The sequence below is a fragment of the Staurois parvus genome, unplaced genomic scaffold (genome assembly GCF_062004578.1).
Source record: "Staurois parvus isolate SC_StPar_1 unplaced genomic scaffold, SC_StPar_1.0 ptg000023l, whole genome shotgun sequence".
Taxonomy (NCBI): Eukaryota; Metazoa; Chordata; class Amphibia; order Anura; family Ranidae; genus Staurois; species Staurois parvus.
Genome location: NW_028317819.1, coordinates 4,793,769 through 4,809,541, shown reverse-complemented (window position 1 = coordinate 4,809,541; position 15,773 = coordinate 4,793,769). Strand labels below are relative to the sequence as shown.

General features: G+C 40.7%; 1 protein-coding gene across 1 annotated transcript in view; it reads left to right on the top strand.

Annotated features, from left to right (window-relative positions):
- The first annotated feature begins 2,379 nt into the window (after positions 1-2,379).
- Positions 2,380-15,773, top strand: part of BIN2 (bridging integrator 2) — a 63,445-nt gene continuing 50,051 nt past the window's right edge. The window contains exon 1 of the mRNA XM_089692966.1: positions 2,380-2,489. Within this exon, the coding sequence (XP_089549092.1) occupies positions 2,412-2,489 (78 nt within the window). The 5' untranslated portion in view covers positions 2,380-2,411. The remainder of the gene's footprint in view (positions 2,490-15,773) is intronic.

Sequence of the window (15,773 nt, the reverse complement as noted above, 5' to 3'; positions counted from 1 at the left end):
TCTTGTTCGTTTCATTTCAAATCCATTGTGGTGGTGTATAGAGCCAAAAATGTTAGAATTGTGTCGATGTCCCAATATTTATGGACCTGACTGTATGCACATTGCTTCTACAAACATATGTGAAAGAATGGGTTGCTCTCAGGAGCTCAGTGAATTCAAGCGTGGTACCGTGATAGGTTGCCACCTGTGCAACAAGTCCATCATTGAAATTTCCTTGCTACTAAATATTCCACGGTCAGTTGTTAGTGGTGTTATAACAAAGTGGAAGCAACTGGGAATAACAGCAATGTAAAATGACAAAGCAGGATCAGCGCATGCTGAAGTGCACAGTGCACAAAAATCGCCAACTGCCTGCAGAGTCAATAGCTAAAGACCTCCAAACTCTGTGTGTCCTTCAGATTAGCACAACAGTGTGTAGAGAGCTTCATGGAATGGGTTTCCATGGCCGAGCAGCTGCGTCCAAGCTTTACATCACCAAGTGCAATGCAAAGCGTCAGATGCAGTGGTGTAAAGCACACCCCCACTTGACTCTAGAGCAGTGGAGATGTGTTCTCTGAAGTGATGAATGCAAGTGTACAATCCAAATCCACATGTTCCTGCGTTAAAAAAGGCTGTGTATAAGTGGGTGCAGCAGCGACCGTCGGCTGGAACCGAACAGAATCAGCAAGGGAGAATGTCACCAGCACACTGAGGATCACCAATATGGGGCCAAAAGTTTTAATGAACGATCACATAGTTACAGCAAGGCAATGTTTCGGAGTCTCGCAGGACCCCTTCATCAGGCATGTGACTCTGGAGTGACGAATCACGCTTCTCTGTCTGGCAATCTGATAGACGTATCTGGGTTTGGCAGGATAATGGTACTTGACTGACTGCATTGTGCCAAGTGTAAAGTTTGGTGGAGGGGGGATTATGGTGTGGGGTTGCTTATCAGCGGTTGGGCTTGGCCCCTTAGTTCCAGTGAAGGGAACTCTAAAGGCGTCAGCATACAAAGACATTTTGGACAATTTCATGCTTCCAACTTTGTGGGAACTGTTTGGGATGGCCCCTTCCTGTTCCAACATGACTGCACACCAGTGCACAAAGCAAGGTCCATAAAGACATGGATGAGCAAGTTTGGGGTGGAGGAACTTGACTGGCCTGCACAGAGTCCTAACCTCAACCCAATAGAACACCTTTGGGATGAATTAGAGTGGAGACTACGAGCCAGGCCTTCTTGTCTGACATCAGTGCCTGACCTTACAAATGCGCTTCTGTAAGAATGGTCATACATTCCCATAGACACACTCCTAAACCTTGTGGACAGCCTTCCAAGAAGAATTGAAGCTGTTATAGCTGCAAAGGGTGGGACAACTCAATATTGAACCATACAGACTAAGACTGGGATGCCAATAAAGTTCATGTGTGTGTAAAGGCAGGCGTCCCAATACTTTTGGCAATATAGTGTATATATATTTTACAACAATGACACATCTTTTATACCTATCCATCATCATTATTACCGACCAAATATACTGTACGTCCTACAAATACATGTTCAGGAACTGCTCAGTCCCAAATGTAAATAATCCATAATTTCAAACAATTGTTGATTGTGAAGTTTACAGCTACATGATGTGATTGTGTTTCAGCCACAAATGCTAGGTATGCCCAATTGCAGAATAACCCAACAAGTTGTTGAAATATGGTGTAAAGACTGAGTCATGGACATGTCCTTTCACAATATGATTCCAGAACATTCCTTGGTGCAGTGCACGCAATATCCAATTGTTGGGAAACTGTTTTGATCAGATGCAGTTGTTGTATCAGGCTCAGAGTAAATAAAGCTAAATAAAGGAGCAAAAATTCTGTCATAAGTAAAGTTAACAGTTCTAATAATGCTTGGCATAAGACCACTTGGGGTTTATTTACTAAAGCTGGAGAGTCCAAAATCAGACTCCCTTCTGCATAGAAACCAATCAGCTTCTAACCTCAGCTTGTTCAATGAAGCTTTGGCAATGAAACCTGGAAGCTGATTGGTTTCTATGCAGAAGGGAGTCTGATTTTGGACTCTCCAGCTTTAGTAAATAAACCCCCTTGTGTCTAGTTCTCTTTAAAACCAGTGCAATCCAGGCTTTATAGTTATGGCTTTTTCTTGCTCTTTTGGCTACAATTCATCATCCTTTTGATTAAAGGATATTTCTTCTTTGATAAAGTCCCTTTGCTTTTTTAAATCTTTAGTTGTAATATGCATTTACAAAGATATATACGGTATTAGGTGCAAGCATACCAGTCGAAGTGTCTAAAAAAAGTGAAGTGGTTTTAGAGATCTTAAAACGGAAAAAGCACAGCTTGGGAGGAACTGATGTTTCTCCTTCGTTGCAGACGTTCTCATACACACATTAGGAAACCACATCTACTAGCAAACAACAATGGCAGAAGCCAAGCAAGGAGGTGCAGGGATCTTTGCCAAAAATGTCCAAAAAAGATTTTCTCGGGCACAAGAAAAGGTATTGTGAACAATTGTGGTAGTTGTGGGAGTTCTAGAACTCCCGATATGATTGGTTAAATTATTTGCCAGAGAATACATGAAGTAGTTATAGGTAATAAGGTCATAGTTCGTTTTAGTTTTTGTGTTTTGTTCAAAAACTGTTTCTTACACTGTCTTTGGATTGTACAATTATGCAAAAAAATCAGAAAAGTCTGAGTGGTAAGCAATTAATCAGATCCTGGTATTTTACAAGTGCACGAGAACGTACATTTGTGAAATAAAGTTTCTACAAATTTCTTGCACAATTCTAGTATTCACTGTACACCCGTCAACATTCTACAGCAACATTTATCCTATTTATACGCCGGTGAATGTAATGTTGGGGAAAAATCAATCAGGCAAAACTTGATGAGTGTTTATTGTATATGCATATTTTTCTGAATCTGTGGTGAATATATAGTGAATTATAAAAAAATAAATAGTACAGAATGTAGATGGTCCTTTTTAGCATACAGTCTGTTAGTACTTGAAAACTGCCTTTTATACTTTCTTTTTAATATATAATAAATAATAATAATGGTACATACATGTTTTCTTAAATTAGGTATTTTTTAACCACTTTTTGATGAATAAAGTGAAGCCATATTCACTTCAATCAGCCAATTATGTGCAAGTTCCTCTGAAAATAATTGAGTGAACACAGCTCCACTTTGCTAAGTGAATATTCTTTAATGCCTTAAATATGTAAATATATATTTTTTTTTTAGGGAAATGTTTTATGCTGTTGGGATGTCTTTGCATTTATACTTCTCTTTACATACAGCAGTTTGAATATAACATGTGGCAGTCATGAAATTCTATCTATTCTGGCCTGAATACTATGATTTAGGGATTTGTACGCATAGAATTCATAATTGTGTCTCAGCTTTCTTTCCTTCTTGGTGTAAGTGCAGTATTAGTACAATCTATGGCACCCGGTGATTAGGCATCCTTCCAGAAGGTATAAAGCCATCCACCAGATTGATGGGGAAAGGGATGAGATTGCCTTATGTTTGATATATGCCTTCACTTAGAAACTTGGAGGAGCTGGGTTGCCTTATGTCAATAAAGTGTACAACGATAGTCTGTAAGTTGGAATAATGCCCAATAATGCCCAAAGTGAAAAATTACCTCACATACAAATGAGCAGCCTAGAAAATGCATATGGAATCAATGTGATATTAGCGTAACTTTGATCACCGTGCCGCACACCTGCTGTGATGCATAAGAATTAATGAAATGTCATTTGTGACAATAACGTTTTTAGGTAACCACTACCTTGCGTTGTAGCAATGCAAGGCACAGCCCATACCTATCAGACATGCATTAACTCTTGAGCGCACTTAATGTTAACGAGCCTTAATGAGTGTTATTGCAAATCAAGAAGCTTTTGTGCGTTTTTGATGTTCAACGGCTCCTCCCTTTGAATGCACAAGTGATGGTTTTCTTTTTCTGTCTCTATACGTCCCTGCCACCAAACTCCTGAGAACACCTATATTGTGCATGGACACATAGGGGTTGATTTGCTAAAACTAGAGAGTGCAAAATCTAGTGCATCTCTTTATAGAAACCAATCAGCTTCCAGGTTGTTGTTTTTTTTTTATCAAAGCTTAAATTACTAAGCTGAAGATAGCAGCTGATTGGTTACTATGTGCAACTGCACCAAATTTGCACTCTCCAATTTTAGTAAATCAGCCCCATAGGGTAACATGGAGAGAAGTTTACAGGCAGAGGAAAAATAAAGCTCAAACATCTGTAGAAGCAGCTTTTTTGAGCTGCAGCGTGCATGAGGCCTTTTTTTGGTGACATACTCTCCGCTGAAGTACAGATGTTGATAAATGTCTGTGAAAGTTTCAAGATGCAACAAATAGGTTTTATAAATGTAATGAATGCTCCTCTGACAAAAATTGGCAAATATTAAATATTATTGTATATGAGTGGTACTATGCTTTCACTTTAGGTCACAGTGCACTTCAGGGGGCATTGCTTTAACATAAGAGTAGAGACATTTATTATGACATATCTCAGTATGCCCAAGCGCACATGCAGCACTCATTGGCTCTCTGATTTGGAGTGTCAAAGCTTCAGCTGCTCCAGAAGGCACATTCGATCAACATCAGTCTCTGGTAATTCTCTCACCCCAGGAGTCCCTTCAGACTCATGTCATCACATGGCAGCACCCTGGGGCTGGAAAACAGAGCATCCTTTCTTGAAATGACCACTGTTATCATCCCTGAACCTGTCCATGTGCATACTGCTTGTGAGGAGGAGCTGTTACCACAAAATTTATGTGAGTTTTAATAAAGGAGAATACCTTTTATAATGTGACTGGTTTTCTGGAGGAAAGTGGAGGAGGAAATCATAATCGTTGGAGGAAATCAATGAGAGGAGATTGTAACCCAGAGTGGTTAATCTGCCCTGCTGTCTCTGCTATAGGGTAATTACCCATCCATATTAGAGTTGGAGAGTGGTGGTTTGGTTATCACTTTATATATATATATATAGGGTGTGGTGTGATACACTGGCAGTGTTATCTGTGGAGTGGTTTTTCACACATTGCATGGCATATCTTATGTGAATGTGTTTTCACTCTTATTGTCATTTCACTTAATTGTATGTGTTTTGACACTTGGTTAGAGTATACACATTTATTGTATTTTGCATGCTGCACAGTGAGTGGCACGTGTGTTTTACATTATTTAAGGTATGACACTATGTCGAGTTTTCTTTTTTTGAGGTGCATGAATATCAAGTGTTGCGGGTATTAAGAAGGTTTAAGAAGAAAAAGTTTGAGTGTTTGTATTACACTTGTGAGGATTATTTTTTTGGGACTTTTTGAATTTATTTTTATTTTTATTTATCATTTTATTTTTATTTTTGGACACGGTGGGATTTTTGGACATAATTTTTTTATATATAACTTTTTATATATAATTTTATAATTTTTTATATTAGTTTTGGTTTTATCTTTTGATCTGATGTATTTGCTCATAGAAAAGTCACATATATATTATACATCCATGTGAGTGCTTTACATATGCTGGGAAAGTGGCTATGCAGGCTCTACATGCTGTATGGCTCACATAGGGCCATGTGCATGAGGCCTCATGTGTCTGCTTCACACATCACCCTGTTCTACCAATACTTGCAGTCCACAAACTCAGCTCTCATAGGTGCTAAGTGCTTAAAGTCTTTGCTGAAAATCAACTGGACACACTCACTTGTCAGGATGCAATAAACTTTTTACTGGAACTCCTGTAATGCACAAACATAGCAGGACTTATGATCAGCAGATAATGTTCTTAGGCCTGGCACAGCAGGTACTCTTAACTGTAACTTGGATGTACAGCAAAATGTACACTCTCTCTTATTCAGTGCTTAATCACAATAGGGAGCTGGATAAAACCTCACTCCCCGTCTCTGTCGTAGGGGAATCTAAACTGTCCCTTGCGCCATTTTGCCCCCAGTATTATTATTATTATTATTATTATTACTACGAGTTTATATAGCGCCAAAGGGTTTGCTCAGCGCTGTACAATAGGGGGGGACAATACATGGCACAGTACAACGAAGACAGACAGCGTACGAGGGGTAAGAGGGCCCTACTCTTACGAGCTTACAATCTAGGAGGGAGGGGGTAAAGGTACAGTAGGAAGTGGCTGGGGGGGATGAAGTGGTAGGAGGAATGAGGGAGGATGGCCATTAGGTGAGGGTGGGGTAGGCTTCCCTGAAGAGATGGGTTTTGAGGGAGCGCCTGAATGTGAATAGAGAAGGCGACAGTCTGATGGATTGGGGCAGTGAGTTCCAGAGGATGGGGGAGGACCTGGAGAAGTCCTGCAGTCGTGCATGGGAGGAGGAGACCAGGGAGCAGGATAGAAGGAGGTCCTGTGAGGAGCGAAGGGTACGGGTAGGGTGGTACCTGGTGATCAGATTGGTGAGGTAGTCAGGGGCAGTGTTGTGAACGGCTTTGTAGGTCAGGGTAAGGAGTTTAAATTTGATGCGTTGGGCAATCGGGAGCCAGTGGAGGGAGAGGCAGAGGGGGGTGGCAGAGGTGGAGCGGGTGGTAAGGTGGATGAGTCTGGCAGCTGAGTTCAGGATGGTCTGGAGCGGGGAGAGCCTGCACTTGGGTAGGCCAGTGAGGAGGGAGTTGCAGTAGTCAAGGCGTGAGATGATGAGGGAGTGTACTAGAAGTTTGGTGGTGTCTGGGGTGAGGAAGGAGCGGATCTTGGCAATGTTGCGAAGATGGAGCCTGCATGTGTTTGTGAGTGATTTGACATGCGGTTGGAGGGAGAGGTTCGCGTCAAGAATGACGCCAAGGACTTTGGCTTGCGGGGCGGAAGTGATAGTGGAGTTGTTGGTGATGATGGATAGGATGGGGGGGGGGGTGTGGGCAGGGGGAAAGACGAGAAGCTCGGTTTTGGAGAGGTTAATCTTGAGGAAATGTAGCGACATCCAGTCTGAGATGTCATTTAGGAGGTGAGTGATGCGGGCGGAGATAGTGGGGGTGAGGTGAGGGGTGGAGAGGTAGATTTGGGTGTCGTCAGTATAGAGGTGATAGTTGAAGCCGTGAGATTGTATGAGTTTGCCCAGGGAGGAGGTGTAGATGGAGAAGAGAAGGGGTCCAAGGACAGAGCCTTGGGGGACACCAACAGAGAGGGGGAGGGAGGGGGAGGTGGCACCATTGTAGGTGACACTGAAGGAGCGTCGGGATAGGTAGGATGAGAACCAAGAGAGAGCAGCATCTCCGATGCCAAGGGATGCCAGTACTAGGAAACAATACCATTCTGTCTCTCTTACTTTTTGTTCTGCTTGTATGATGTGGGGAAGGGGAAGGCCCAGGCAGTAGGCACCCAGTGGGATGTCACAGTACACACAGTGGTTGAGAATGCAAAGTTATATTGTCAAGTGATTCCAGATACAGTAACAGAGTCTTTCCAACTGTAAGAAATGAGCGGCAACACCCACAGCAGTATGCGGACACACACATGTTGATGCATACAGGCTGGCAGCACCTGGCACAGGGAGCGGCTGAGAGGCAGCTGCAGTAAGCACATGTAGCTGAAAAGTTCAATAAGGAACTCTGGTGACAATCTCTATGCTGTCCTTCCTCCTCTGGAACCTTTCTCTATACTAGGCACACTTTCCCTGTCCTTCACCTAGCCACATGTAGAATGTGCGCCAAGGCTTTTTGTAAGCTCTGCCCTCACTAAACATGGCCGCGGGGGTCACCAGGTGGCATCGTCCAATCGGATAGAAGCCCATCCGATGACATTTACAGGGGCCTAAGAGGAATGGATATTCCTTCGATCCTCCATTCTACCTGCAATGTGGATGCAACAGCGCCACCTATGTATGGAGGTCAACCTGCACCTGCCTACATGCTGAAGAATACAGACCCTCTCCTTCCTCTGCCCTTTGGCCTTTTTCAGGATTGTGAGGTAAGTTTCCTCTAATCATAAAATATTGTTGTGACAGATTGATGTGACAATCTGCTGTCAACCACATCCCTATTGTATGGACACCGCAGTGACAGGAAGTGTGGAAAAATCTCCCCAAAGGAGTTAATAACAAATATAAAATCCTGAAACAAATATTAACTCATCCGCTCTATCTAAATTATAAAAGATGCTGGCCGGTGCTTTAAAAGATGAACTTTTTCAGTGGCCTGCATGAACTAAAATTGTGAAAGGTATCTGGTTGTTATAGAGTACTACACATAACTTAGTCTCACCAATTAACCAGAGATTGGAGGCTGGAACAAAGAACAAACTGAGAAAAAGTGCAGCTATTCCTTCTACCCAGAGAAGAACTGTGATGGACTGTTAGTGGTAACAGCTCTAAAGCTCCAGGTTTCTTCTGATGTTTTCATACAGTAGCTTTACTATGCTCAGGGTGCCATATAGAACCATGGAGACATTCGCTAAAAGTGCACTATGGACCTGTTTCTCTCTATTTGTAATAAAACATTTCTAGTAAAAATTATTTAGAAAAAAAGAAGAAAAATAAACATGAAATCAATTGTAAAAAAAAATGTGAAAAAGCAAAGGTCATAAAAAAAGTGATCAACTTACTGATTCAATATCCAAAATAATAGCCCATTCATGCTTCTACAGTATTTACAGCTACTGCAACACTTGTTAAAGCACCCTGCACTTGTCAGTGTGTTGCGGTGCCATTCATTTGAATAGCACTGCAACATATCTTCAGAACGCAGCTAAGAAACAATGTACAGCAATGCTCAATGCAATACACTCTAAAAAATTTAGCAAGACCTATATGGGTTGAGGAGCATTAAAGCCCATTTATTTTGAATGGGCTGATTAAGCACAGCATTCTTATGTGAATGGGCCACAAAGGATAAGGTCACCCAGACCTCATATGTCAATTTTTTTATATGGTGGATTATCACAAAACCTACCTGTGGGCAGTGTCCAGATTGGGGAAGGGGAGGAGTGCTCGCTAGTGCCCCTAAAGGCTAACTGAGGCACATGCCTACCCGTAGGTCTGGCATTAAGGCAGCACTCTCCGTAAAAGCAGGACTTCTCTACACAGACATAGTTTAACTCCTTGTAATTTGTGGAACAGTTCTTTAAGTGTTTATACTCTGTACACTAATGAAAACAGTTCCTATTGCAATTCTCTCTTTCGTGCAGCATTTCTGAGCCGGTGCCGCAGAGTGCGCACCAGCCTAGTTACCCTTCACCTCATTCCAGTGGCACTGATCCATATGTTAAACTTCAAACCTAGTAAGTTTACCTGTGTTCATAACCTGTACTTATTCTTCTTGAGGCCTCACTCCATCTTCCTTGACATATAGGCTGGGTCCCTAGGATTCCCCATACTGCAATTGGACCAAAGACTGGGGTATTGATTGCTAGGTAGGGAGCCAAAGCACACAAACTCTTTCATAACTGGGACCTTCCATCACCTATGCCAAGTCACTTCTGCTTGCTTGGTTGCTTTATGGACCTAGATGGCAGTACCGTAGTCATTAGCAACAGCAATATAGCCTTTCTGACTTAGCTCCACTGCATATTAGACATATGTACTACATCTTTTCCTGTGGCATCCTCGCCCCTGGTGTGAACCATATATATGATATGCCATGCATGCATGCACCCCTTTGACTAATATCTATAAGTAACTTCAGACCAGGCAGAGAAGTATAACAACAAAGTTTCTTTACTAAAGTTGTTAAAGTATAAATAAACAATTACAGCTTCTTTACATCCATTCTAAACATGAAGTTCCTTCTGAGTGCCCCTGCCCTTTAAGGTAGTTGTACCATATAAAAGGTAGACATGTGCGATTCATTTCATTATGAATCGAAATTCAGACAAAATTTTTGTAATTTGGACATTCGGGTGTACACGAATTTCCAAATCACTATAGTAACACATTTCAACAATAACCAAAATAAATTATAACAAAACAAAATAATGTAATGAAATAATAATTTATCCAAATACAAAAATGAATTTAAATATGAAATGGAAACATACTGCAATAAAAACAGTAAGGTATAAAAGTGAAATAAGATGATGATTCCTACTTAGGCTGCTTTCACACTGCTCCGTTGTAAAAACGCTGTATTTTTGCTGCAGAGCCTTGCATTTGTGATGAGTAAAACAGAATAAAATAGAACAGGACAGAATAGAAAATAATAGAATAGAAGAGAAAATAATAGACTAGAATAGTACAGAACTGAACAGAATAGAATAGAGCAGAATAGAAAAAAGAATACAGTAGAATGAAGAGAAGAGAATATAATAAAACAGAAAATAATAGAATAGAATTGAAAGGAATAGAATAGAATCTCACAGAATTAAGCAGAACAGAATATGACAGAAAATAATAAAATACAATACAATACACTAAAATAGAATAGAAAAAAAATAGATTAGAATGAAACAGAATTAATATAGTCGAAAATTCGAAATCATTTTCAAAACAAATCCAAATATATGAAACAATTTCTGAAAAAGAATCATTCTAGCATAAGGAATATAACAAAACAAATTATTAACTTAACAGATGAATCCAAAATGAAACACATTTTAACATTGTGCACATCTTTAGTAAATGCTAACAAGTCCTTAGATGAAAGCAAGTCAATGCCCCTGGAATCCCGGCTGTGTTCCCCCAAAGGGGTGGAATCAAGCAAGATGGCAATCACATGCTAGCACAGCTTCTGTTCCCTTCCCGCACACATGGAGCTAACTCACCCTTGAGGCAGTACCCTCCAGTTATACATCAGAGGGTATTACCACCCAAAAAGCCCAGGAAAACCTGACCTGCATTGTTAACCCTTAACTCTCAAGAGGCACCAGCTCTGCAGGGCAGCAATACAGCATACAAAAGAAAAAGGAAGAACTAAAAATAAAGAACACGTAATACAGTAATTCCCTAGTAAGTACCAGCTTACATATGTTCCTACAACTCTTTAGGAGTCCCCTGGAGAGATCTCCATACTTGAATTTACAGTGCTGTATATCCACCACTGTAATCACAAAAGAGTTTATCCCTGCTGGATTTTTAAAAATGTATTGTTCATTATGGGGAAAACACAACAGGATTGATTTACTAAAGTTAAATAGATTGTTCACTTTGCAGTGGAATTTGCACTTTGAAAGGGATTTTCCCCCAGAGTTTAGTGAATGTGGTAAAATTTCATTTTGCAAAGAATACCCAGGAAAATAAAAAAACATCACTTTTGCTTGCACATGATGAGATGATGGAAGTCAGCAGAGCTTCACCTCGTTCTTCGCCTCATTCTTCACCTCGCTCACTAAGCTCTGGGAATGTTTCATTGCAAAGTGCAACTAGCGAACAGTCTATTTGCCTTTAGCAAATCAACCCCATTGTGTTTTCCGCATTAAAAAAAATACATTTTATTTTGTATTTATTTTATTCATTTCATATTGGCAGGAATACCTCACTGCTAGAGCTCCCAAAAGAGAAAATAAATCAGCAGGTGACATAAGTGATCAGTCTCTACTTTTGAGTGGACTTTTTATGATGCGCTATATGTTAGTCTTTACACACACACACACATCAATATGCAAAGTGTTTTTATTATACATATGGTGGATTTATATCTGTTCTGTATAATTGAAGTGCTATACCTTTTTTCACAATAAGACCTGATAAACAGAGCTTGCAGCTGCCTGGTATTATTACACGGTGGTTAGAACTTCCTGTTCATTATATCAGATGCGAAAGTGCAACAAAGCAGGAAGTTTTCATTGCCGCAACATTCTATACAGTCGATGTTGCAACCTGACCTTTATTTTAACCCCGTGTGTTCAACAGAAAGTCCAAAATTTGTAACAATCATATAGGCAATATTTACAGGACAGTATTTAGTGTTCATGCTCTAGGCACAGATAGTTGATTAAAGCTTGTTTCACATGGGTGCAAAAGGCCCGTAGAGCATGACTGAGGGTTTTGTTTACGCACACTGCCTGCATTCAGGGCCCCACACCCGCCCATGTAGGTCTGCAATCTAGGCTGTGCGGGTGGGTCCTTACAGCCACTGAGTCTGCATTATTTACTGTACATAGGTTGTGTGATTAGAATCCCTGTTACTGAACTATGTAGGCTTTAAAAAGAATTCTTATTTATAACATTTCCTGAATGTAGTTCCTGTTTTTTGGCATAAGATGGAGCTTATTCAGACTTTGAACCCACTGATTCTTTCAAGCATGGAACACTGAATGCTAGGAGATGTACAATAGTTTGGTGCCAATACCATTGCAGGCAAAAGAAACTATAAGATCCAGAGTGCCTAAAGGCAGGAAGGGTCATACCAAAAGAAAGGCCTGGGAAGTAGAGGGGCAATTGGGAGATAGCCGCCAGTGTGTGCAAAAGGGAAGGATATGCAGATGAAGAGCAAAAGAGCCAAGAAAGCTGAGAAGTGCTGCATCGTTGCCAGGACCCGTTAGTTCTGGAAAGCATGCGATTAGAGGTAGATCACTGGACTAAGTTACAGTCAGGGTGCCGGGGGTCACTGTGGTCAAGTCCCGCACAGAGGCCTAATGCTTATGTCTCTGGATAGTACAAAGCATAGCGCTCAGTCCAGTTGATTGTGACCACTGCTGCGCAGGGATACGCCAGAGAATGCTGCTGTCCTACAGTGTCCATGCTTCATCTGATCACTGCAGGGAAACATCATAAATCAACACCATCTGAAAAGGGGCCCCCTCCATCGGGACTAAGCCTGCTACAACCGACACAGTGGAGCTAGTGAGCAGGTCATTGACCCATTAATGACTTCTTTCTTGACTTTGTGCATATCTATTAGGAGGTTTTACTGCTCTTTGCTTCTACTGCTACTTTCCCTCTGTTGGCTACTAAGCACCATTAGTCTTGTTAGCCAGAGCTTGCCACCGAACCTTAAACCTTACACTTTTGTCTGGCCCCTCCCGTTTCAGTGTTCCAAGGAGCCTGCTGTTTCCTAGAACTTGCTCAGTGAGTGCAGGGATATTCACCCTCCATAAGCATGCCAACGTCTTCAAGGGTCCCAACACAGCCGGCAGAAGACCAAACGTAGAGACAGAACATAGCTTATCTACTTCTAAGTGCAAATTTCAGTGCACTACCAGTTATTTGTTGCAAAAGCCTAGGCTTAGCTCACTCATTCCAAGAGTTCATAGCAATGTATTCCTGATCTATTTGGTACCAGTTTGTGGTTGCCTTATGCTAAAGTAAAGCCTTGATGTAGTATGTGCTGCAAATATTCTAACTGTTACATTCTGTTTATGTGAGCACTATACGTCAATATACATTGTTTTACACTTCAAGTTCTAAATTTCATTTCAGGGTGACTCTAAGGTATTAACAAAAAGCACAAATTTACCTCTACTAACATGTATACCCAAGGTGTCAGTGGTGCTGAGGTACTTGCAAGGTCAAGATAAAGAACTCAAAATAAGCAGCAGCTCCTGGGGGGGGTAACACTACAGTTGCCTGCATGTAGTTCCACTAGGCACATAAACACCTCATTCATGCTGTATGTGAAGAGGCCATAAAGATTCCACCTACTAAGTTAACAACCATGTTATGTTTGTGTAATACCAAAAAAATAAAAACAAGAATCAGGTACTGGAGACAGAATACTGAAAAGTCCACTATTGGAGGCCTGCCAAAAAAGTGGACAAGACTGTACACTGCAGATAGTCTTGCGATTATCTCCTGTGAAGTTGCATTAGGCATAGGAGGGATTTACTAAAACTGCAGAATGCAAAATCTGGTTCAGCTGTGCATGGTAGCCAATCAGCTTCTAACCTCAGCTTATCCAATTAACCTCCCTGGTGGTATTCCCAAGTGTAGCTCAGAATTAACTTTCAGTACCAAAAGCGGTAACACAGAGCTACACTCGGGATTACCCTGCAGCGTTGCTCAGGGATTCCCTCGATCACTTACTTTGTCCTTCGCTCCTGCGATGTCCCCCCTGCAGTGTCCCCGGCCATCTCCTCTGGCCGATGCCAGCATCCGTCTTCCGGGATCTGTTCCCTGCGAGCGTCGGGACGTAGGGGGGACAGAACCGGCAGGAAATTCAAAAATTTTAAAAGTGACATTCACTCAATACACTAAAATCTCATAGTATAACATTACTGTATCAAACCATTTCACATACATTTTGTCCCGAGTGCTTTGTTCCTGTGCCCTACCTGCATTTTTACTGTTCTTTCTGCCTGGAAACTGATAAATGTCAATGGCGTCCAAAAAGCGTCCCTTTAGGTCAAAAGCAGTTTTAGACCAGCTAGAGAACAGAGATAGTAAATTAGAACCACTTGCAGAATTGAGTGATAATGAATTGTGGGGAAATTGAAAATGATTTTGCGACTAAGCTCAATGATGTGCGAACTTGGTGCTCTATTTCAAATTTCAGTGTTTTTGGTTTGAATACATTATTGAATTAAATTTATTATTATTATATTATTATTTTTTATGGTTATTTATAATATAATTTATGATTTAATGTTTCAAATATTACCCGGGATGTTTATTAGACTCTTGTTCGGACACATTTCAGTGAGTTATTCCTAAGAATTACAGGCCTACAATAAAAAAATAACATATTTCCATGCAAAAAAATGTACCGCTTTGACCACAGTAATACTTACATAATCAGACTGCTGGGAAGGTTAAGCTTTGACAGAAAAAAAATGGAAGCTGATTGGTTTCTATGCAAAGTTGTACCTGATTTTGAACTTTCCAGTTTTAGCAAATCAACCCCAAAGTGCCTCAAAGTGTTCAGAGAAAGCAAACCAAAAACATTCAAAAATAAATGAGTAATTTAATGTTTGGTGCCGTACCCTCTCACCAGTTTACCTTATGCACTAGCCTGTATGCTAATCATGGGTTACTGTTACCTATAAGCACAGGAAAAAGAAAATATTTCAAAGAGACACTTTGGTCAAAACTGTCTAGATGAATGCATTGAGCAATAACTTAGGAGATAAATCACTTAAATTATTCAGTCATGTGAAAAGCAAATTCCTATTCCATACTTCATCCACACATGATTGGATAACTGATGTAAATATTCCCACAATCTATTGTGTGACGATTCTTCATTCCTTTAGTAAACTAATCCAGTTGCCTCATTCAGGCATTGCTGTAGTGCACTGGTCTGCCCACCTATTTTGTTCTTAGATTGGTTATCTGAGAACTGCTGCTTATGGTAGAGGAGATCTATTCCCAAACACACCCACTGTATGCTTGTTGCTATCTCTCACATACAAATTTTGACAGGGAGTAGTAATACAAGAAACAGGAAGATAAGAGATTGCAGAACCCAGACCAGGGAGGCATGCCTCGACTGTCTTTCAGAGGTGCTCCCTGGATTCTAGTTGCAATGAACTTAGAATAATTTAGGTTAAAGTGAATTAGCAAAATGTTATAACTTTTTTAAGGATACCTATTAGCATCTCACACAGCTAGGCCTCGGACTATGATGCTTACTGGTTAAATGTGACCCTGCTATTGCTTGACCAATATTATTTCACAATCTCAGCCTTTGGCGATTACACATTTCCATTTTACCTTAATTCACTATTGTTAATATTGTGCCATGTTTGAATGAACAGATGGTAACAAACCTGCACCATTTCTTCCTCAAAGAGCATGTATAGACAAAAACTTTTTTTTTTTGGATAGAGGCGATAAGGGTTAAAACCCTATTATTTTGCTGTCTTTGTATTGTTAGGGAAATTTCCTTTTGCTTCCTGCTCCAGAGTATAACCCCATGTTAGAGGCA